This window comes from Taudactylus pleione, unplaced genomic scaffold, assembly GCF_031769625.1.
Source record: "Taudactylus pleione unplaced genomic scaffold, aTauple2 ptg000117l, whole genome shotgun sequence".
Taxonomy (NCBI): domain Eukaryota; kingdom Metazoa; phylum Chordata; class Amphibia; order Anura; family Myobatrachidae; genus Taudactylus; species Taudactylus pleione.
Window position 1 is genome coordinate 19,691,294 of NW_028284519.1, and position 25,760 is coordinate 19,717,053.

Genomic DNA, 25,760 nt, shown 5'->3' on the forward strand with positions numbered 1-25,760 from the left:
GTGTGTAGAAAGAAGAAAATAGGTAGAAAGAATAAAACAAAATAAACTGACATATCAAAATATCTAAATGACATTAACAACCGGGTCACCTCACTTTGCCCCTCCCTCCACTGTTCCACCCCGTACCCTGCTCTGTCCATCCTTATCCCCTCTTTCCACCTGCTCTGACTGCTGCTTGCCCCCCCTTACTCTGCTCCATCTGCAATTTCCCCACTCCGTCCACCACAATCCCGTTCTATCACATCCCGCCTCGCCCACTGCTCCACTTCCATACTTACCCAATCCATGGTGGCCAGCTGGGTCCTCCTCTTCTGCGGCGGTAGGTCTGTTCTGCCTCCCTATTAGTAGGAATGCCACACGCCCCAGCTCCCACTGTGCATGCATGTCAGAGCGGTAGTTACTACCAGTCTCCCTGTGTCTGGATCGTTCGCTGTGATCTTGGCAGACTTCATAAGAGAATTGTGGAGCAATGGTTCTAATGGACCCGCCTGGGGCAGAATGCAATGACCTGCTGCTAGTAATTAGTTGCCAAGTCTTGAAGCTTATTTCAGGACTATATATTGCAGCTTCTGGGGAACAAGACATGGACAAATTAGTTAGTCTCTGTGAACAAGCACTCTGAATCCTGTTCTTTCCTGGCTACTTTCCCATGCTTTGATCCTTGGCTCTCGCATGTGAAGGTGCAAATGAAATGTGTATGACTCTCAAATGCCTGTAGCTGCTCAAATTTGTGTATAGTTGGCTTGGACACAAGCAGAGTCCATGGAATTGCAACATCCACCCACAAATTAGACTTGCTTGCAACTATTATTCAGGAACTTCAGTGCTCACCATCAAAACCTGAAGTGCTGCATACAAATAATGAATTAATGGATCTTCAGCTTACACATCCATAACAAAAGAATATAGGAGAGATAACAGCTGACAGTTAACTGCCATTTTCTGATAATATTAATAAATGGTCTGTTAAAATTGCAACCCTAAACTTATTACCTGTAAGGTATAGAAACTATCCCATTTATCTAAGTGGCAGTTTACTAAACCCCATGGATTGCCATATATTGTGTAAGTACACAAGTTGCTAAGCATCGGGCCTAACCCTCCATATGATCAGGCACCCACACACCTAATGCAGACTAGCCCTGGTCATAGGTAGCAAGATATAGGGCAAATACTTGTAAGGTCCTGCATGAACTGACAGCCCATGATTGTTTTTGTATTCTGGCACTTGAAGAACTACATGCGCCAGTATACAGATTTGTGGGAATGCATATTTTTTAGCTCCGCGAGTGTTGTCTCCTTCTTCTAAGATCTGAGCAGGCCTGTATAATATAAAAAAATATGAAACAATGAGAAAAAAAAAATGTGTAGGGATCCACCGCAATTTCATGACCAGCTCTGGGTGTCTAGGCTGGTAGTAAAAAATAGGGGGAAAAATGGCATGGGGTCTGATACCATGATGTGTTCTGGATTACTTACAAACCTTACTTGGTATAAAGAGTAATGAAATAAATCACACAAATACAGATTCTAAAATAAATGACAATGCTTTTACTTAAGACAGCTTAATCATACATATATTTTGCCAATGCAGACTCACAACAAAAAGATAAGTTATACCAACAGCAATAGGAAATACTATTGTAAAATAAATTTGTGACACTCAGTGCAGAATAGCAGCCAGCCAATACTTCATACATACATAACGGCAGCGGCACCACCTAACCTCGTCCTGTGCTCTCTTCTCTGTTCTCCGAATGCTCCCCCCTCCCTCTTTCTCTGGTGAGTTTTATACTATCATTTTGTTTATACTTCCAGTTAATCTAATTAGTACAATTAATTTAATTAATATTTGTATGTGCTAGGCCCTCATTGGTCATCTGTGATTTAGCCATAATATTGACACTCTTCTGTGTTATCTTTTTGTTCCCATGTAGAATTGTAACATAATTGCTCATTTAACCTTAATTTCTGCTTATTGCAGTTAAATGTTATCTTCAGTTAGGTCATTTGTTTATATAAAAACTGAGACTTGCTGTCAGCTGTTCTGGACATGTTAAAACTAATATATTTTAAACTTATAATTCTTATTGCTAGAACAATGTATATAGCAGTTTAACCTATACATATCTCCACAGTTAATCACAACTGTAGAGAAATAAAACACTAATCTCTACATACTTTTTAATACATCATTTAACATGCTTTTAGCTAAAATATCAAACTAGATCGCTGCTGCATCAAACACACACTTGATTACTTTAGAGAGAAAAGGGAAGGCCTTATCCTCTCTAGTCCTGAGGCCATTCGACAAACTCGCACAACCTATATATAGTCTCAATCATTTCTATATACTCTAAATTGCAGTGCAGGAAAATAAAGTTACATAAGCATACATATATTTGTGAATTACTGAAGGAATATGTACGTCCACATATTCCTGCGTTATCAGGGTCCCCCCAATTATTTATTAACCCAGTAATAAAGAAACAGTACCTAGTGGAAACTGATGAGGCGCTATTTACTGGGGTAGATATCTAATGTAAAATGAGCTGCTGTATAAAGAGGAGGGTGGTTAATCCTCACATACACAGAAATATACAGTAGAAAGGAATACAGCGCTCAAAATTCAGACATAGACATGTAATTAGGCATGGCATAATTTAATAACAATAATAATCATATGCACAAATAACTATAAAAAGTATTGAATAGATAGGCTGTATCAATAGAATAACAGACAAATCAGAATAAAAGAGTATGTATAGATAAAATATTCACCCAATCCACAGGGACAAAAAATAATGACCAGATAGTAACACTTGTTCAGGAAGCATAAATCCAGAGAGAGTTCTGTGTTGCAAAGAAATGACTGGTGCTCAGTTTGAAAATGTCCAGCAGGAAATAATATTTACCGGTTGCGGTGTCCAAACAATAGTGCGGGGTCCTTTAGCAACGCCAGCACAGCTTTTGCAGTAGAAATCGTCCCCTATGGCACCGGCCCGGTCCACTAGTAACTTAGACAGCTGTCTGTGGCACCCGTAGCAAAGTGGGATATACTCCTGATAGGTAATGTGCTGTGGAGGGTGAAGTAGCAGCTGTTGTGCATCAATCAATTTTTTAGGAATTAATACAATAAAAAATATTTTATAAAGCATAACACATATGATATATAAATAGATAAGTGGGAGGCAAATTCATATAGATTTGTATCTTAAATCATCATAAAAACCCATTAATATACCCATTGTGCATCACCAGCTATGTAATATATGTACTTATATGTGGGTGTAACCTGAAGTATGTAGGTAGAACTATTCGCAGTCTAAAAATTCGGTTTATTGAACACCGAAGAAACATAATCAACAGACTACGTAGCGTCTCTCGTCACTTTAATGAGTTCCACAATGGAGATCCACGCTCGTTGAGGCTTATTGGTATTAAAGAGTCGCTGTGACCTCACGAGGAGGGGATCGATTCAAACTCCTTTGTAAACAAGAGACATTTTGGATGTTCAGAATGAACTCTCTCCGTCCTAATGGCCTCAGCGAGGCAGTGGAACTTAACTCCATTCTTTAGAATTGTTGTTTATTTTGTTTCCCTTATATAAAATGCGGTTTTCTGCTTTATGTAAACCCACTGGATTTTAATTAATTTGTCTTCTATACAAGTTGATTTCGATTTATCGGACCACATAGGTCACTATTTTTGGCTGACTATCCAATGACTGTTTATATTGATATATGTATTATCAATCTGTCCATCTGTACTTCTTAGTGTTTATTCCCCAAGATTAATGCGCTAACTACTATAAATCATTGTTAATAGATTTCCACAGAATATTATTAATAGATGTTACAGATACTTATTAATGTGTGTTCCTATTATTCCTATAAGTCTTTGGAATTTTCTATTACATTGAAATATTTATTTATAGTTTAACAAGACAACTCCAAAATGTAACGAATATATTGCCAAGAAATTGTTTCTTCAGCTCTCTTTCTGGGTTAACATGTTTATCATACTTATTAAACACTGTTTACATCTATTATTGTTGCCTAAATACTCTTTTCTAATCGTTATGCATGCTCCTTAGCCCATGTACTATCATGATTATTACTCTTTCTGCATGACGCGATCTATGTTTACATCACATGATTTCTGACAGCTGTTCTGCGCCGCGTGGATCCGCCCCGCCCGCGTGTTGCTGTTAACATCACGTGGACGGGGTGGGATGACGTGCGGCTGCAGGCTACATGTGGCTAGCTCTGTTCCAACCCACGTGGCGTTTGTTTACATAACGTGGACGGACTGAGCAGGACCGCAGCTGATTAATAATGTAAGTTACACTCTGTTCTCCTATATTAATGGGTTTTTATGCTGATTTAAGATACAAATCTATATGGGTCTACCTCCCACTTATCTATTTATATATCATATGTGTTATGCTTTATAAAATATGCATTTTTTATTGTATTAATTCCTAAAAAATTGATTGACGCACAACAGCAACTAATCAGCAGCCATTTTAACAAACCAACATAAAAAGGAGTCTCTGCCAGTACATTGTCACCTTTGATAAAGCTGTGCCAGTGAAACGCGTAAGGGACTGGCTACTTCATCCTCCACTGCACATTACCTATCAGGAGCATATGTGCAGTGGGGCCACAGACAGCTGTCTAAATTATTAGCGGACCAGACCTGTGCCATAGGGAACGGTTTCTGCTGCAAAAGCTGTGCTGGCGTTGCTAAAGGACCCCGCACTATTGTTTGGACACTGCAACCGGTAAATATTATTTCCTGCTGGACATTTTCAAACTGAGCACCAGTCATTTCTTTGCAACAAAGAACTCTCTCTGGATTTATGCTTCCTGAACAAGTGTTACTATCTGGACATTATTTTTTGTCCCTGTGGATTGGGTGAATTTTTTTATCTATACATACTCTTTTATTTTGATTTGTCTGTTATTCTATTGATATAGCCTACTTATTTATTAACCCACACTAGGCTGAAACAGCAAGTACTGGTACACTATAACAGAGAGACACGCACCGTGCGGTTCCCCTGCCATAATGGAAACCATTCCTAGAGTGCTCAACCCACGGCTAGAATCCCTAGAGAAGTAGGGAACCCAAAAAATGGGATTCCCCCTCCCTAAGGACACCTAGCCCTGGGGAAGGTGGGTGCAGAAGTAATGAGTAGTTAATAATATTGTTCTTTACAGGTAGACTACAGGTCCCAACAAGCCTTTCAAGGATAATGGCACTTGGAGAACCACAAGTGCTAGCAAGACCAGGCATCAAGGGCTCACTGGCACTTGTAGTCTACCTTTAAAAAAATATTAAATAAAGACAGGACACACACACCGAATGTTGGGTATGCACCGAATGGTGGGCATGCTATCAGTTGTAGTTCGCCATGTGCCATCATCCCTGGCAGGCTTGCTTGGATCTATAGTCCACATGCAAAGAATAATCATAATATTATTATTATTAGCTAATGATTATCTCATAACCCCCCGCCACTAGGTGTGCGGAATAGATACTGCTCAATAGAACCAGACATCAATCCGCGGCAGCTTCTGGTAGGTATGAAATTACTTCAAACCTCCCATTTAGAAAATTTAGCCTAAAGTAATTTTTTTTTAATTGATAAATTGGTTTGCAAAAGTATTCTACCTCAGTCAGAATGTTCATATTACTTTGCAGGGTGTGTTTTATTTACTTCCTCTTCTATGCATTACAGATTGGTAGGGGAACAGCTCTGACAGCATTTAGAGTAGAAGACCTCGTTTTCTCTCTTTATAGTAAAGGCAGATGTCCTTCTCTACAGCCTCCAATTACTTTGAAATATATTCCTCTTGGAAGATGTTACAGATATAGGTGAGCAGAGACACCGAAATCCACTCTGGTATCCAGCAAACCAAGGAAGCCTGGAGATAAATAAAACTGTTAGAGAAAACTATATTTTATATTACATACCATTTTTTCTTTACCTTTATCACAGTAAACAACAGAAACAGTGAAATGTAGATATGCTAAACAGTAAAATCATATGCACTATATAAAATATTTGATTAATCTATAAAATTACTTAGCATTCAGTAAAATACCTGGAATGATTATAAATACAGTCTATAATAGACATGCACTTATCAACATAAAATATGTACAGTATAATCTGGCTCTTTTGTGTTTATTTTAGCATTACGTTTATTTACCTAAACCCAGTGATTTCCTTTTCCCATTCTGGCATAGCATTTTACAGTTTCCTTGTCTCAGAAGTTTTTATGTGGCAAAAACTTAATTAAAAATAATGTGCAAATATATCCAGGGCTCTGGTGCATAACAAAAATTACAATTTGTCCCTGTGTATTTTACCATACACAATATAATGTTACAAGAGATTATGTTGAGATTATTAAAAACAGGCATTCCGTTTAGATTTTAACAGGAAAAGAGAGAAATCTGATTGCTGGCCATGGTTCGCCCAGGGCTGTAGTGAGCCTTGTGGAGCCCTGTAAATTTAGGGGCATGGTCTAATGTCAGATGTGGCCACGGCTTGTAAAAAAAAAAAAAAAACTCCACAAAGCAGTGCAATGCGGTCCACAGAGAGGCGCTGTGTGCCCGTCAGCCAAATCCAGGGATGGGGGTGCAATCAGTGGGATTGCTCCCCCCCACTTCAACCACACAGGCAGAGGAGACTCACTGGTCCCACCGCAGCCCAGCACACAGCAGCTTGTGCGGGGTTGAGGAGACCGTGACACCGCCGCTGAGCTCATCCATAAAGCCCGGAGCCAGGAAATTAGTACCTGCCCCCTCTCAGCTCTCATGGGTCCATCCATAGCATTGAGGGACATTACACACTCTCCTTTGACAATTGACATTAACCTACCACTGCCACTCTGTTCATACACAGACACCAGATGTGCATGCACATTATGAGCCTGAGTTGGACAGATGGTGGGTTTATGCATACAGCGCACGCGCAAAAGCACATTTATACATTTTTTTTATATGTTTGTCTTATTCAGAATCGGGCGGAATTTGGCCGTATCTGTCTTTCCGTGAATTAGAGCGTTTCGGGGCAACAATTGTGAGGTGACAATGCACTTCTAGGAGTGTCATGGAAGTTTCATGGGAGTGTTATTGGCACAACCTATGATCTTGATAGATGTCAGTGGTGTGCGATGGAGGTCAGTCCACAACCAGGTAACTTAACCAGACTTATTGGTTTATTGACCAGCAGATAATAGGTTGCAGGGTAACACAGGGTTAATGCAGGCATACACATACAGCAGATAGCGACAGATCTAGCCAGGAGCTTATGGGAGTAATACAGTTGGTGTACGTAGATAGAGTAGCTCACACCTGTATATATACTCAGTAGTGGCAGTTGCCCTCTAAGAATAAGCAGTGGTGACAGTGGGGTCTGTGGTTGCTGGTTAATAAACCAATAACTTAACCAGGCTCATTGGTTTATTAACAAGTAACCTATTATCTGCGGGTTAATAAACCAATAAGCCTGGTTAAGTTATATGCCTTCTGGACTGACCTCCTGGGTATCACAATCTCTGGTGCAACAAGACGATTAGGTGCAGTTCCTCTTCCAATGGAGGGCAGACACAGGGGCGCCAAGAGGGGGGGAAAGCAGGTCCTAATTACCTGGGCCCAGGCTTGTTCTAGGGGCCCAGTGGACGCCAGGGTCAGCTGCTGAGGGGGGACAACTGCACCACTAGAACACAGCAGCACAGGGCTCCAAAAGAGGGAGGCAGCGCATTTGTGCAGTATCAGCATGAGGAGGAGGAAGAAGCAGTGAGCCATAATGGGATGAATATGCACCATTGGGTAGCCTGATGCCTCCGGGAGGAGCCAGGAACCTAATCTGTGGAGAGGAGACGGGTCCCCATAAAAATAGACTCCTCCCTCAGCTAGAGAGAAAACAGGGTAATTAAAGTGGCTGCATTGAGCATGATTTTTGTGTGTTATTGTATATCAGGCAGTACTTGGCGTGCTATGCAGATGAGTGAGCAGCACTATGGCTGCCAGTAGAATGCTGCTGCACATTGTATGTCTGCACATAGGGCATAGTGTCTCTCTACACCCTCCACTGGCCAGAATACATGTGGCCACAGCGTGTGATGTGTGCTGGTTATACCTTTTTTCCACCAAAAACCCGGCTTCAACCTGCGACAGTGAGCATGGACTGAGCACCTATCGGAGCCAGTGTTTTACCCCTTTTACAGGGCTCCTCCTTGCACCCCTGGAGGCAGTGGTTGCTGGGGTAATGGGTTAAACATAAAATTAATATCGTTCTTCACAGTGGGACTACAGATCCCAGTAAGCCTGCCCTGCGGCACTTATAGAAACTAGGGGTGAGCGGGTTCGGATTTCTGAAATCCGAACCCCCCCCGAGCCCCCCCGATCCGAGTCCGATCCGAGTCAGGCTCGACTTTTCCCGCCTGACTCGGATCTGAAATCGAGGCAAAACGTCATCATCCCGCCTTCCGAGCCTCGCGGGTTTTGGATCCTATATAAGGTACCCGCGTCGGCGCCATTGTCTCACTCGGCTGTGGACAGTGAAGAGGGAGGGTGGGAGTTAGGGCTGGCTGGGCTGTGTAGTGTAGTGTAGTGTAGTGCTGCTGTTGTCCACTACTTCAAAGTCCATAGGGGCTGGCTGTGTTGTGCTGTGCTGCTGTTGTTAATAGGGGCTGTGTCCACTACTTCAAAGTCCATAGGGGCTGGCTGGACTGTGTTGTGCAGTCAGTTCTCCATAGGGGCTGTGTCCACTCCAAAGTCCTGTGCAGTGTCCCAGTCCTAAAGGGGTGCTGTAGTGTTGTTCAGGGGGTGCTCTGTCCATCAGGGGTGCTCCCCCCAAGTGGTAAAAAAATAATATATTTTCTGTGTTTGTGAATTGTGTGCGCAGTAGCCGCACGTGCATCAACAAAGTAGTGCCAAGCGTGCGCCTGTGTCATAAGTAAAGGGCCGGCTGGCTTGACCGTTAAAGGGTGCTGTAACCCCCAAAGTACACTCCAGTCCAAACTAAAAAAAAAATTATTTTCTGTGTTTGTGAATTGTGTGCGCAGTAGCCGCACGTGCATCAACAAAGTAGTGCCAAGCGTGCGCCTGTGTCATAAGTAAAGGGCCGGCTGGCTTGACCGTTAAGGGTGCTGTAACCCCCGAAAGTACACTCCAGTCCAAACCAAAAAAAAAATTATTTTCTGTGTTTGTGAATTGTGTGCGCAGTAGCCGCACGTGCATCAACAAAGTAGTGCCAAGCGTGCGCCTGTGTCATAAGTAAAGGGCCGGCTGGCTTGACCGTTAAAGGGTGCTGTAACCCCCAAAGTACACTCCAGTCCAAACCCAAAAAAAATTATTTTCTGTGTTTGTGAATTGTGTGCGCAGTAGCCGCACGTGCATCAACAAAGTAGTACCAAGCGTGCGCCTGTGTCATAAGTAAAGAGCCGGCTGGCTTGACCGTTACAGGGTGCTGTAACCCCCGAAAGTACACTCCAGTCCAAACCAAAAAAAAAAATATTTTCTGTGTTTGTGAATTGTGTGCGCAGTAGCCGCACGTGCATCAACAAAGTAGTGCCAAGCGTGCGCCTGTGTCATAAGTAAAGGGCCGGCTGGCTTGACCGTTAAAGGGTGCTGTAACCCCCAAAGTACACTCCAGTTCAAACCAAAAAAATAATATTTTTTGTGTGTTTGTGAATTGTGTGCGCAGTAGCCGCACGTGCATCAACAAAGTAGTGCCAAGCGTGCGCCTGTGTCATAAGTAAAGGGCCGGCTGGCTTGACCGTTAAAGGGTGCTGTGACCCCCAAAGTACACTCCAGTCCAAACCAGAAAAAAAATTATTTTCTGTGTTTGTGAATTGTGTGCGCAGTAGCTGCACGTGCATCCACAAAGGAGCAGCGCCAAGCGTGCGCCTGTGTCCCATAAGTAAAGAGCCGGCTGGCTCATTTCTTAAAGGCTGGTGTAACCCACAAAGTGCACTACTCTCCAGCAAAAATAAAAAAAATATTTTCTGTGTTTAGCCGCACGTATATATCAAATCGATATAACATAAATGGAGGACCAAACTTTCTCCGATAAAAATAAAATAGAGAAAGATCAAGAACCACTTCCTCCTAGTGCTGAAGCTGCTGCCACTAGTCATGACATAGACGATAACATGCCATCAACGTCGTTTGCCAAGGCCGATGCCCAATGTCATAATAGAGGGCACATACAATCCCAAATGACAAAGTTCAGGAAAATGACCTTGAAAAAAACATTTAAATCAGCTGAAGAGAAACGTAAACTTGCCAATATGCCATTTACGACACGGAGTGGCAAGGAACGGCTAAGGTCGATCCCTAGTATGTTCATGACTAGTGGTTCAGCTTCACATGACGATGGAAGCCCTCCTCCCACTAAAAAAATCAAAAGAGTTAAGCTGGCAAAAGCACAGCGAAGAACTGTGCTTTCTAAGAAGATATCACAAATCCCCAAGGAGAGTCCAAGTGTGGTGGTGGTTGCGATGCCTGACCTTCCCAGCACTGGACGGGAAGAGGTGGCTCTTTCCACCATTTGCACGCCCCCTGCAAGTGCTGAAAGGAGCACCCACAGTCCACTTGCTGATATGCAAATTGAAGATATCACTGTTGAAGTACAACAGGATGAGGATACTGGTGTAGCTGGCGCTGAGGAGGAAGTTGGCGAGGAGGATTCTGATGGTGATGTGGTTTGTTTAAATCAGGCTCCGGGGGAGACAGTTGTTGTTCGTGGGATGAAAAAGCCCATCATGGTCATGCCTGGGCAGAAGACCAAACATTCCACCTCTTTAGTCTGGCAATATTTCTATCCAAATCCGGACAACAACTGTCTTGCCATATGTACCTTATGTAAAGGTGGAATAAGTAGGGGTAGGAACGTTAACCACCTAGGAACATCCTCCCTTATACGGCACCTGCAGCGCGTTCATAATAAGTTACTGTCAAGTTCAGAAACTTTGGCTAAGACCGTAAGCAGTCCAGGGACACCTAAATCCCGTTGTCCTGTTGTATCCAAGCGCCTGCAAACCACACCGTCAACTCCCTCCTCGGCAATTTCCTCCTTAGTCAGGATCGGAAGTAGTCCTGCAGGCCATGTCACTGGCATGACTGACTCTCCTATGCGGGATTCCTCCGGAGGATCCTGCATTGCTACGCCTCCTGCTGCCGCTGCTGCTGTTGCTGCTGCTGGGAGTCATTCATCATCCCAGAGAGGAAGTAGGAACACCACTACTTTTACTAAACAATTGACCCTCCAACAGTCCTTAGCGAGGAGGATGAAGTACGACAGCAGTCATCCTGAAGCAAAACGTATAACTGAGGCCTTGACTGCTATGTTGGTGTTAGACGTGCGTCCGGTATCCGCCATTAGTGCACTTGGATTTAGACAATTGATGGAGGTAGTGTGTCCCCAGTTCCAAATCCCGTCTACATTCCACTTCACTAGGCAGGCTATACCGAGACTGTACAGAAACGGCAGAAAAAGTCTCCTCAGTGTCCTGAAAAATGCCGTTGTACCCAATGTCCACTTAACCACGGACATGTGGACAAGTGGAACAGGGCAGACTAAGGACTATATGACTGTGACAGCCCACTGGGTAGATGTATCACCTTACACAGCAACAGCAGCAGCGTCACCAGTCGCAGCATCTCAGAAACGCCAGCTCGTTCCAAGGCTACGATGTGTATCACCGGTTTCAGTAAGAGGCACACCGCCGACAACCTCTTAGAGAAACTGAGGGAAATCATCGCCCAGTGGCTTTCCCCACTTAGACTCTCCTGGGGATTTGTGATATCTGACAACGCCACCAATATTGTGCGGGCATTACATCTGGGCAAATTCCAGCACATCCCATGTTTTGCTCACACAATAAACTTGGTGGTGCAGAATTTTCTGAAAAGCGACAGGGGCGTGCAGGAGACGCTTTGGGTGGCCTGAAAAATTTCAGGCCACTTTCGCCATTCAGCGACTGCGTGCCGAAGACTGGAGCGCCAGCAAACACTCTTGAACCTGCCCCGCCATCACCTGAAGCAAGAGGTTGTGACGCGGTGGAACTCAACCCTATATGCTTCAGAGGATGGAGGAGCAGCAAAAGGCCATTCAAGCCTATACATCCACCTATGACATAGGCAAAGGAGGGGGTATGCACCTGACTCAAGCGCAGTGGAGAATGATTTCCGTGTTGTGCAAGGTTCTCCAGCCCTTCCAACTTGCCACAGGTGAAGTCAGTTCAGACACTGCCAGCTTGAGTCAGGTCATTCCCCTCATCAGGCTTTTGCAGAAGCAGCTGGAGAAAGTGAAGGAGGAGCTAAGATGGAGCGATTCCGCTCGGCATGTGGGACTTGTGGATGAAGCCCTTCATTCGCTTTGCCAGGATTCCAGGGTGGTCAATCTGTTGAAATCAGACCACTACATTTTGGCCACCGTGCTCGATCCTAGGTTTAAAGCCTATGTGGTGTCTCTCTTTCCGGCCAACACAAGCCTGCAGAGGTGCAAAGACCTGCTGGTGAACACACTGTCAGCTGAAGTGGAACGTGACACGTCAACAGCTCCTTCTTCATTTTCTCCTGCAACTGGGGCTGCCAGGAAAAAACTTAGGTATCCTAAGCAACCCACTGGCGGTGATGCAGGGCAGGCAGGACCAAGTTTGGACATCTGGTCCGGACTGAAGGACCTGGCAACAATTTCTGACATGTCTACTGTCACTGCATATGATACTGTCACCATTGACAGAATGGTGGAGGATTACATCGGTGACAGCATCCAAGTAGGCATGTCAGACAGTCCATACCTGTACTGGCAGGAAAAAGAGGCAATTTGGAGGCCCCTGTACAAACTGGCTCTATTTTACCTGAGTTGCCCCCCCTCCAGTGTGTACTCCGAAAGAGTGTTTAGTGCAGCCGGGAACCTTGTCAGCGAAAGGTGTAGGAGGTTGCTTCCACAGAATGTGGAGAAGATGATGTTCATCAAAATGAATTATCAGCTCTTCCAGGGAGACCAGCCTCCAGAACGTACAGAGGGACCTGTGGTGGTGGATTCAAGTGGGGACGAGTTAATACTTTGTGAGGATGAGGATGTACACACTGAAGAGGGTGAGGAATCGGTGGATGAGGAGGATGAGGATGACATCTTGCCTCCGTAGAGCCAGTTTGTGCAGGGACACATTAATTGCCAGCTTGTTTTGTGGGGGCCCAAACGAACCAATCATTTCAGCCACAGTTGTGTGGCAGACCCTGGCGCTGAAATGATTGGTTTGTTAAAGTGTGCATGTCCTGTTTATACAACATAAGGGTGGGTGGGAGGGCCCAAGGACAATTCCATCTTGCACCTCTTTTTTTTCTTTGCATTATGTACAGTTTGGGGCCTAGTTTTTCAAACTGCCATCCTGTCTGCCACTGCAGTATCATGCCTAGATGGGTTACGTGTTTGTGCCGCCCACTCGTGTCACTTAGCATAGTCATCCAGCTACCTCGGTGCAACCTTTTGGACATAAAAACACTATTGTGAGGTGTGAGGTGTTCAGAATAGACTGGAAATGAGTGGAAATTAAGGTTATTGAGGTTAATAATAGCATAGGAGCAGAAAAACCTACAAATTCTGTGATTTTAGCTGTTTTTATGCTTTTTTTAAAAAAAAATACAGATCCAAAACACAAAACCCAGAACCCAAAACACGGAAGGGTGGTTTTGGCAAAACCAATCCAGATCCAAAACACGAAGAAAGATCCAGATCCAAAACCAAAACACAAAACACGAAAAGTGGCCGGTGCACACCCCTAATAGAAACGCTGTACCCCCACTGTGAAGAATATAAAAAAGACGAGACACAGACACCAATTATTTTAACTGTTTATTACACATTAACTCACTCACACTCACACTACATACTTATCTACACCATGACACAGGTCTGCCCTCTTCTTCAATAGGCATACAGGGGGCTTGGCAAAAAAATAAAAACTAAGACCCGATCTAGCGGACACAGAAGCGCTATATATACATACTGTAGGGGGGAACCCCACACTGTTTTGAGGACCAGGCCGTTTATTGATTTGGGGGGAAACTCCATCCATTTTTAAACCTAATGAAGCCTGCACAGATCATAGTGACCTGTGCAGATCATCCTTTAAACTCGCCTGCCACGGTAAGGTCTATTGTTTGGGCACTTTTGCCATGGTATTATGGTCGGTTATTTACGTCCTTTTTTTTTATAAATAATTTTATTTGAAGCATTTATTCAAAAATACATAAACAATATATATTTACTCAGTTATTGACATCTTAATAATAGTGTAGATCTCTGTATCTCTTACCCTTCCGTGGTTCACGGACTAAAATTCTAATAAAAATTATTGATGAAAAAAATAAATAAATAATAGCGAAGATCAAATACAGGTTTTTTACTTCTATTTGCTGTTTTGAATGGTCAAAACTTATGGCAAATACTCCAGGGAAAATTGACTGATATCGATGCCTGGTTCTAATTGAAGTTGCAATTCGACAAATAGTAAATATAGTTTTTTTTAGACAGCAACACACTGTCTATGCCCGTCAGTTACCGCTGATTTTGGTTTAGAACCAAAACCGACTGTTAGTAAATGACATCGTAGAGTCCCACATAACTCTCCAAGTGTGGCACTCAGGCGGTAGTTAGATTTTTTGTGGCCGGAATGCTGCAGTGAACAAAGCCATTCAATACTGTATAACTACTTTTTATAAAACAAAGTATTGAAAATATATATATTTAAGTTGTTTTTTTAGCATAGAATATCTGCCATATTATAATATTATTATTTAGAAATTTTGAACTTATAGTATTTCATATCTACATGCTAAGGCATCATTCTCTCTTCTCTATGCTATAGAAATGTTTGTGTATTTTAGGATTCAACTGTATGAAACTGTTAATGTACATTGCTAACTTGTCTTCCTTTGATATTTAGAACTTGCTTGTCATACTTTGTTTATATTTAGTTTCATTGCTGTACCCCATAATGTTGTCTCATTACTGTAGCTCTAGGATAACCTGGTGGCACAGTGGCAAGCAGTGATGTCTCACAGTACTGGGGTTATTATCTCCATTCCGATCCAGCGCTGTTGAGCAGCAAGAATTGCTGGGAAAATTGCGGCGGACATTTTCCTGGTGACTCGTGCATGCACAGTGCCACTGTCCCCGGGAAGACAGCGCGGGATCCATTTTCCCAGAGATCCGCGCATGCGCACTAAGCCAGAATCTACTGCCAGTGCAGCACTGCGGGACCGCCAGAGAGAGGAGGAGGCCCGCACTGAGTCTGCACATGGGCCCCCTCCTCTCTTGAAACGCCCCTGTGCTATACACTGTAAATATGTGAGAATAATAATAACTTTCAACAACAATATCATGCTTTATAACTTGAACATTGTTTTTACTAAAATATATGTTCACCTGTATAGAATGGGACCAGTGTCCTGATGTCCTCCGAGACACCCCTATGGTTCTCACTGCTTGATGTGCGTAATTTTTTGCAGTGGGAACTAACACAGATCCCCTCTGAAGATGACGGCTAAATTTTGTCATATTTGAAACCACAAAATAGGGAATTATGCTCTGAATCAAAATTCCATCGGAAGCGTATTCATAATGCAGAGCCTGACTGAAATAATCCAAGAAAGTCTGCAAAAAACATAGAAGATAGAATAATCAAAACTGTTATCAATATAAACATGTAGTGTAACATTTCCAAACAGGTTTTCACTGCTGAGGGTTCTGTGCAGAACCAATTTGTATTTGTACTCGTCACTTTCCAACATCAATATCAGAATTGTTTTCATGCAGTACCCACAGAAATTAGGGATGCAGTCAAGAAGCCGACGGTCAAAATGCTGACCGCCGGCTTCCCGACTGCCAAATCCCGGCAGGGGTCTAATGATAGGCGCCGAAATCCCGCCACCTATCATTATCTCTAAGCAGGGAGCCCGACATCTGGCATACCGAATGAAGGTAAGCCGGGAGGTCTGCGCCGACAACCGTCGGGAGGGTTAGGGGCTCCCAGGGGTCACTTAGGGTTAGGCATCCCCCCGGAGGGTTAGGGTTAGGCTAGGGGAAGGGGAGGTTAGGGTTAGGCACCCCAGGGGGAGGTTAGGGTTAGGCACCCCGCCGAGAGACTTAGGTTTAGCTGCGGGTACGGGGGGTTAAGTTTAGGCACTTACAGGGGGGTTAGGGTTAGGCACTAAGGGGGGAGGTAAGGGTTAGGCACCCCTAAGGGAGGGTTAGGTTTAGAGGGGGAGAGGGTTAATTATACTTACCTTTTTAGTTGTTGGGATCTTCACTGCTGCCGGTCTTCCGGCGTCGGGATTTGATTTGATCGGTCATTCATACCGATCCCAGAAATTATACCTTGTTTATTCAGAAGACATTGCATTTATTTTTATTTGCCCGAAAATACCATTAGTCTTGTTACTTATGTATGTTACTTTATGTCAAATAAAATGAAACCAAACTGTCAATAATTATTTTTTATTAACTGAAACTTCAATAAAGTGATATAAAGTAGGCAAATGTGATTCTCTTTTCTTTTGCAAAGACCACAAAGAGAAACATTGTGGTTCTTGTTTTAGCATTAATTTACCCTTTCAAATTAAAAAAATCAGGATGTATGTTTTCTTTAAAAAAAATCTGAAAATGAAAACAGATAAAGGAGTGTAACCAGCCATGGACATCAGCTGGAGTGTCATGGCCATCCCACAAGGACACTGCATAATATTATGAATAAAATGCATATGCAGACACAGCACTGCTGTGTAAGGTGCTCTAGAGTGTGTGTGTAATCAAGACCCAGTACACCACACAATACACACAAACCAGGGTAAACACACATGTCCTGATTCAGAGCTGGGAATAGAAAAAGATATCTCTCTCACTGATCATCTTGGTGAAACCATGCTGCACTGCAGGTGGGGCAGATTTAAAATGTGCAGAGAGATTTAGATTTGGGAGGGAGGTGTCCAAATTGATATCTAAATTGTAGAGTAATAATAAAGCTGTGCAGTATTTGTGGGCTACATGTAAAAGCAGCCAGTATTTACCCTACATGCAAAGAAAATAATATGTATTATAGCCCTTGCATTGCAACATGGTTTGTCCAGGTACACAGTTAAGTGCTATCTCTCTCTCTATTCCCAACTCTGAATCAGGCCCACAGTCCAAATAATAGGTCAACTTACATCTGGTGATGTCAAGCTGGTGAAGCTATATTATCACCATGACACTAGTAAGAGGCTATAACAATAATATATAAATATAAATAATTCAAGTATTATTGACATTTCTTCTAACTGGGAAGAGCAGATTACAGTTAAACAGATAAAAGCATATGGTATACTAATAAGGACATAAAAAATATCACTGATAATCACCAAACCAGGTAATTAAACAGAGTGCTGGACATGATATTTTCCATTAAGTTAAGCAAAATTCAGCTCAAACCCAACAAGATTTTCTCCAATGTATTGTCCAGGTTTCTGAAGCAATGTCAAGGTGACAGGTTACTGTACACACTGATCCATATACACAGGTTACAGAAACTTCACACACTGATCCTTATATACAAGTCAAATATCACACGTCTGATATACAGTGCCAGATTAAGATTTACATGGGCCTGCAGCTGACATTTAAGAAGGGCCTATTTTGTGCTGCCACATGGGGTGTTACCCACCATGTGATACGGAGGTGTGACTAGTGATGGGGGGCATGACTAGTGCTGCATACACAGCATAGTGTGTTGTATATCTTTTCAGAGGCATGCTTTTTCGTAAGTGAGAGAACCTATAACTGGTCATATATAAATAAATATACAAATATAAATATATTCCATAACAAAAAACCCTACGGTATCACATGTCCCATTAAGGCTGCTTAGGCATGATCTGAAAATTCACAAAACCTATTGATTTTCTGCCACTCAAACTTCAAAAAGCAATGAAATTATGATCATTAAGGCTGACGCCTTAATGGACGTGTTCCTTGCGCAATACAGATATGGTATGCCATCACACCCTGTGGTTAACTGCAGATTCATCACTCTCACAGTATGAGATTGCTGTCACTCACAAAATGGTGGAGCTGCTAATTCACAGAATTGTGTGCTCATTGGAATACACACATGCAGTCTATGCAACTGAGGTTTAAGCAGTTATGTGGCTCCCACATCCCACTCAGTGCCCACAATCTTCCCATTTGATCACCAAAACAATGTCACTGGCTTCCAACATCCTTCTCACTGCATACATTTATCTAATTTAGAATATATGTTCAGCTCCCTTATTTTTAAAAATATCATACTGTCTCCCCCCACCACCCAGTCTTCCTGCCCATCCACACCAATCTGTCTAACCCAATTCCTGCTGCTGTGTGGTCTCCGAACTATGGTATTCTGTGTTCTCTCATCCGCACCAATCTGTCTGTCTTTCTCCATCTGCACTGCCCTGCATCCGTGTAACTCTGTATCCTTCTGCACCCCTGCCTTCCCCTAAGCCACGCTGCTGTCTTCCTTTCCTCTGTGGCACTCTTTCTTCCTCAATCTGCACTACTCTGTCCCCCCCAACTGTGCAACTCTGTCTCCTCCCCCCACCCGCACTACTCTGTCTTCCTACACATCCACACTAATCTGTCTTCCCCAATCCCTATGGATGTGTGTTCTCCTATTTGTGTTAGTCTTTATTCCCTTATCCGCACCAATCTGTCATTATCCATCTGCACTGCTCTGTCTTCCCATGTCCATGCCACTCCCTTCCCCCCATCCACGTTGCTGTCCCCCCAAACCGTGCCACTGTTTCCTCCCATCCGCACCACTGTTTTCCACCCATCTGCATTACTTTGGCTACTGCCCCCCCTCTGTACTGCTTAACCTTCCCTCCTCTACACGCCTTTGTGTCTCACCTATCCACGCTGCTGTGTCTCCTCCCCCCATCCACACCACTTTTATCCCATTTGCACACAGCTCTATTTTCTGTTTTGACCTCAGTTCCATAGACTGCATGTGTGTATTCCAATGAGCACACAATTCTATGAATTAGCAGCTCCACAATTTTGTGAGTGACAGCAATCTCATTCTGTGAGAGTGCTGAATCTGAAGTTAACCACAGGGTGTGATGGCATACCATATCTGTATTGTGCAAGGAACACGTCCATTAAGCCATCAACCTTAATGATCGTAATTTCATTGCTTTTTGAAGTTTGAGTGGCAGAAAATCAATAGGTTTTGTGAATTTTCAGATCATGTCTAAGCAGCCTTAATGGGACATGTGAAACAGTAAGGTTTTTGTCTATGGAATTTCATAGCTTTTTAAAAAATGTATTAACTATCAGGGTTTGGATGAGCAAACCGGGCCACCTGCAGGGGAGAAGGGCAACAAAATGGTACACTAAAGCAGGTGGAAGAGGGGACAGCACACAGGAGGTTGGTTTGGGAGGTGCAGAGTGCGAGACAGCTGTAGGCGTGTGGGGTAGTGGCAGCAGCGGTGGTGCAGAGCAGTGGCAGCGGTGCAGTGCAAAGGCGCATTAGTGGGCGACAGAGGGCTCACTGGTAGTGTGTATGCACCTGAGAAAATCAAATCAATAAGTCACAGATGCACAAATGCAGTGAGATCCATCTATGCATCTGTTAAAAATTGAATGTGTAAGAAAAAAAATAAAAAGCTAGCCCCACCCCCTAGCAGACAACCAGCGCCAGGCTTTGGAGCCCCAGTACTGGTTGTGCTACATACAGGGGACAAACGACGTAGGGGTCCCCTGTATTAAGCACAACCAGCACCAGGCTTTTCAGAACCTGTCCTGGTTGCCAAAATATGGGGGACAAATGACGTAGGGGTCCCCTGTATTTAGCGCAACCAGCACAGGGCTCTGAGCTGGTTCTGGAAATACAGGGGGAAAAAAATGCATAGGGCCCCCCTGTATTTCCCAGAACCAGCACCGGACTCCTTCTAGCGGGGGGGTGATGCCAAAGCCAGGGGAGCTCTTTCACCAGGCCCCCAGCCGCAGCATCACCCCTGACTGCTAGTCAGCCCAGGCCGGGGATCCCTGGGGAGTTGAGGACCTCCCCCAATAAAGGGGTTTCCCTCCTCAGGGCACCCAAGGCTGATAGCCCGGGGCTATCCCCAGCACCCCTGGGCGGTGGGTGCTGGGTTGATTATGTCAAGTGTGGTGCATTTGAAACTATAAATATTGGCTTTTGCTGTGGAACTATAGTTCCCAGCAAGCCTCCCCTGCATGCTGGCACTTGGAGAAGCACAAGTACCAGAATGCGGTGCATTACGGGCGTGCTGGTAGCTGTAGTTCCACAACAAAAGCAATATTAATAAAACACACAACACACACCGTAGAAAAGTATAATTTTATTAAAACAAACATGCACACACACATGTACTCACACATGCACACACACTATCTCACATACTCACCTAGTATCCCTAAAGCCAATCTGTCCTCTTCTCCAGTAGGTAATCCAAAGGTGTACCTGCAATAAAAATTCCATACTCACCTCCTCCTATGTGTAGATCTGTCCTCTTCATTCCAAAGTAGGCAAATCCTGGGTCTTGGCAAAATAAAAAAACAAATTACCCGGTCCCACGGACATTAGAAGTGTCCTCTAAGGACACCACTACCTGAATGACAGCTCCGCTGTGGGAAATTTTTTTTTTTTTTACACACAGGGGTAGGGGGTACAGGGTGTCACACACACACAGGGGTAGGGGGTACAGGGTGACACACAGGGGTAGGGGGTACAGGGTGTCACACACAGGGGTAGAGGTACAGGGTGTCACACACAGGGGTAGGGGGTACAGGGTGTCACACACACAGGGGTAGGGGGTACAGGGTGTCACACACACACAGGGGTAGTGGGTACAGGGTGTCACACACACACAGGGGTAGGGGGTACAGGGTGTCACACACACACAGGGGTAGGGGGTACAGGGTGTTACACACACACAGAGGTAGGGGGTACAGGGTGTCACACACACACAGGGGAAGGAGGTACAGGGTGTCACACACACAGGGGTAGGGGCTACAGGGTGTCACACACACACAGGGGTAAGGAGGTACAGGGTGACACACAGGGGTAGGGGTACAGGGTGTCACACACAGGGGTAGGGGGTACAAGGTGTCACACACACAGGGGTAGGGGGTACAGGGTGTCACACACACAGGGGTAGGGGGTACAGGGTGTCACACAGGGGTAGGGGGGTACATGGTGTCACACACACACAGGGGTAGGAGGGTACAGGGTGCCACACACAGGGGTAGGGGGGTACAGGGTTTGACACACAGGGGTAGGGGGGTACAGGATGTCACACACACACAAAGGTAGAGGGTACAGGTTAAAACACACAAATACAGGGGTAGGGGTACAGGGTATCACACACAGGGGTAGGGGGTACAGGGTGTCACACACACAGTGGTAGGGGGTACAGGGTGTCACACACACAGGGTTAGGGGGTACAGGTTGACACACAGGGGTAGGGGGTACAGGGTGTCACACACAGGGGTAGGGGGGTACAGCGTGTCCCACACACACAGGGGTACGGGGTACAGGGTGTCACACACACAGGGGTAGGGGGTACAGGGTGTCACACACACACAGGGGTAGGGGGTACATGGTGTCACACACACACAGGGGTAGGAGGGTACAGGGTGCCACACACAGGGGTAGGGAGGTACAGGGTTTGACACACAGGGGTAGGGGGGTACAGGGTGTCACACACACACACAGAGGTAGAGGGTACAGGTTAACACACACACATACAGGGGTAGGGGGTACAGGGTGTCACACATACAGGGGTAGGGGGTACAGGGTGTCACACACACACAGGGGTAAGGAGGTACAGGTTGACACACAGGGGTAGGGGGTACAGGGTGTCACACACAGGGGTAGGGGGTACAGCGTATCCCACACACACAGGGGTAGGGGGTACAGGGTGTCACACACACAGGGGTAGGGGGTACAGGGTGTCACACACACACAGGGGTAGGAGGTACAGGGTGTCACACACACAGGGGTAGGGGGTACAGGGTGTCACACACACACAGGGGTAGGGGGTACATGGTGTCACACACACACAGGGGTAGGAGGGTACAGGGTGCCACACACAGGGGTAGGGAGGTACAGGGTTTGACACACAGGGGTAGGGGGGTACAGGGTGTCACACACACACACAGAGGTAGAGGGTACAGGTTAACACACACACATACAGGGGTAGGGGGTACAGGGTGTCACACATACAGGGGTAGGGGGTACAGGGTGTCACACACACACAGGGGTAAGGAGGTACAGGTTGACACACAGGGGTAGGGGGTACAGGGTGTCACACACAGGGGTAGGGGGTACAGCGTATCCCACACACACAGGGGTAGGGGGTACAGGGTGTCACACACACAGGGGTAGGGGGTACAGGGTGTCACACACACACAGGGGTAGGAGGTACAGGGTGTCACACACACATAGGGGTAGGGGGTACTGGGTGTCACATACACAGGGTTAGGGGGTACAGGGGGTCACACACAGGGGTAGGAGGTACAGGGTGTCACACACAGGGGAAGGGGGGTACAGGGTGTCACATACACACAGGGGCAGGGGGGTACAAGGTGTTACACACATACAGAGTGTCACACACACACATAGGGGTAGGGGGTACAGGGTGTCACACACTGGGGTAGGGGGTACAGGGTGTCACACACACAGGGGTAGGGGGTACAGGGTGTCACACACACACACAGGGGTAAGGAGGTACAGGGTGACACACAGGGGTAGGGGTACAGGGTGTCACACACAGGGGTAGGGGGTACAAGGTGTCACACACACAGGGGTAGGGGGTACAGGGTGTCACACACACAGGGGTAGGGGGTACAGGGTGTCACACAGGGGTAGGGGGGTACATGGTGTCACACACACACAGGGGTAGGAGGGTACAGGGAGCCACACACAGGGGTAGGGGGGTACAGGGTTTGACACCTAGGGGTAGGGGGGGTACAGGGTGTCACACACACACAGAGGTAGGTTAACACACTCACAGGGTACAGGTTAACACACACACATACAGGGGTAGGAGTACAGGGTATCACACACAGGGGTAGGGGGTACAGGGTGTCACACACACTGGGTTAGGGGGTACAGGGTGTCACACACACAGGGTAGGTGGTACAGGGTGTCACACAGGGGTAGGGGGGGTACAGGGTGTCACACACACAGGAGTAGGAGGGTACAGGGTGCCACACACAGGTGTAGGGGGGTACAGGGTTTGACACACAGGGGTAGGGGGGTACAGGGTGTCACACACACACAGAGATAGAGGGTATAGGTTAACACACACAAATACAGGGGTAGGGGGTACAGGGTGTCACACACATACAGGGGTAGGGGGTACAGGGTGTCACACACACAGGGGTAGGGGGTACAGGGTATCTCACATACACACAGGGGTAAGGAGGTACAGGTTGACACACAGGGGTAGGGGGTACAGGGTGTCACACACAGGGGTAGGGGGTACAGCGTGTCCCACACACACAGGGGTAGGGGGTACAGGGTGTCACACACATAGGGTTAGGGGGTACAGGGTGTCACACACACAGGGGTAGGGGGTACAGGGTGTCACACACACACAGGGGTAGGGGGTACAGGGTGTCACACACACACAGGGGTAGGAGGTTACAGGGTTTGACACACAGGGTTAGGGGGGTACAGGGTTTGACACACAGGGGTAAGGGGGTACAGAGTGTCACACACACACAGAGGTAGAGGGTACAGGTTAACACACACACATACAGGGGTAGGGGGTACAGGGTGTCACACACATACAGGGGTAGGGGGTACAGGGTGTCATACACAGGGGTAGGGGTTGCATGGTGTCACACACACACAGTGGTAGGGGGTACAGGGTGTCACACACACACAGGAGTAGGGGGTACAGGGTGTCACACACACACACAGGGGTAGGAGGTACAGGGTGTCACACACACACACATAGGGGTAGGGGGTACAGGGTGTCACACACACAGGGTTAGGGGGGTACAGGGTATCACACACAGGTTTAGGGGGTACAGGGTGTCACACACAGGGGTAGAGGGGTACAGGGTGTCACACACACAGGGGTAGGGGGTACAGGGTGTCACACACACACACAGGGGTAAGGAGGTACAGGGTGACACACAGGGGTAGGGGTACAGGGTGTCACACACAGGGGTAGGGGGTACAAGTTGTCACACACACAGGGGTAGGGGGTACAGGGTGTCACACACACAGGGGTAGGGGGTACAGGGTGTCACACAGGGGTAGGGGGGTACATGGTGTCACACACACACAGGGGTAGGAGGGTACAGGGTGCCACACACAGGGGTAGGGGGGTACAGGGTTTGACACCTAGGGGTAGGGGGGTACAGGGTGTCACACACACAGGGGCAGGGGGTACAGGGTGTTACACACATACAGAGTGTCACACACACACACAGGGGTAGGGGGTACAGGGTGTCACACACATACACAGCGGTAGGGGGATACAGGGTGTCACACACAGGGGTAGGGGGGTACAGGGTGTCACACACAGGGGTAGGGGGGGTACAGGGTGTCACACACAGGGGTAGGGGGTACAGGGTGTCACACACAGGGGTAGGGGCTACAGTGTGTCACACACACAGTGGCAGGGGGGTACAGGGTGACACACACAGGGGTAGGGGGTAAAGGGTGTCTCTCACACACACAGGGGCAGGGGGGTACAGGGTGTCACACACACAGAGGGGCAGTGGGGGTACAGGGTGTCACACACACACAGGGCCAGGGGGTACAGGGTGTCTCACACACACACAGGGGTAGGGGGTACAGGGTGTCACACACACACAGGGGTAGGGGGTACAGAGTGTCACACACAGGGGTAGGAGGTACATGGTGTCACACACACACACAGGTTTTGGGGGTACAGGGTGTCACACACACAGGGGTAGGGGGTACAGGGTGACACACAGGGGTAGGGGGTTACAAGGTGTCACACACACAGGGGTAGGGGGATACAGGGTGTCACACACACAGGGGTAGGGGGTACAGGGTGACACACAGGGGTAGGGGGTTACAAGGTGTCACACACACATGGGTAGGGGGATACAGGGTGTCACACACACAGGGGTAGGGGGTACAGGGTGTCACACACACAGGGGTAGGGGGTACAGGGTGTCACACACACACACAGGGGTAGGGGGTACAGAATGTCACACACACAGGGGTAGGGGGGTACAGGGTGTCACACACACACAGAGGTAGGGTGTACAGAGTGTCACACACACACAGGGGTAGGGGGGTACAGGGTGTCACACACAGGGTTAGGGGGTACAGGGTATCACACACACACACACACACGGGTAGGGGGTATAAGGTGTCACACACACACACACAGGGGTAGGGGGTATAGGGTGTCACACACACACACAGGGGTAGGGGGGTACAGGGTGTCACACACACACTCAGTGGTTGTGGGTACAGGGCATCCTGGGTAGTCACCGCTCTGTGCTCTGATCCACCTCGGGGTGAGCTGCAGGGTGTCGGTGAGGGAGGCCCACGGACCCAGGTTCAGGCCCCCCGGCTCTCCTCAGCACTGGAGCTACCTCCTCTGCCGGGTTTGGGCCCAGCCCGGTAGAGGCCGAAGGGGAGGCCGGCTTGCGGGGGGATCCAGGCCAGACACAGAGCTCACCGAGCGGCTACGCA

At 46.6% G+C, this 25,760-nt stretch overlaps 1 protein-coding gene across 1 annotated transcript in view; it reads right to left on the minus strand.

Annotated features, from left to right (window-relative positions):
* Positions 1–5,840: 5,840 nt before the first annotated feature.
* The window catches only part of LOC148524684 (inactive hydroxysteroid dehydrogenase-like protein 1), a 32,935-nt gene continuing 13,015 nt past the window's right edge, over positions 5,841–25,760 (minus strand). Inside the window, exons 3-4 of the mRNA XM_088471972.1 lie at positions 15,461–15,688; positions 5,841–5,933 (exon numbers count right to left, since the gene is read on the minus strand). Coding sequence (XP_088328098.1) covers positions 5,841–5,933; positions 15,461–15,688 — 321 coding nt within the window. The remainder of the gene's footprint in view (positions 5,934–15,460; positions 15,689–25,760) is intronic.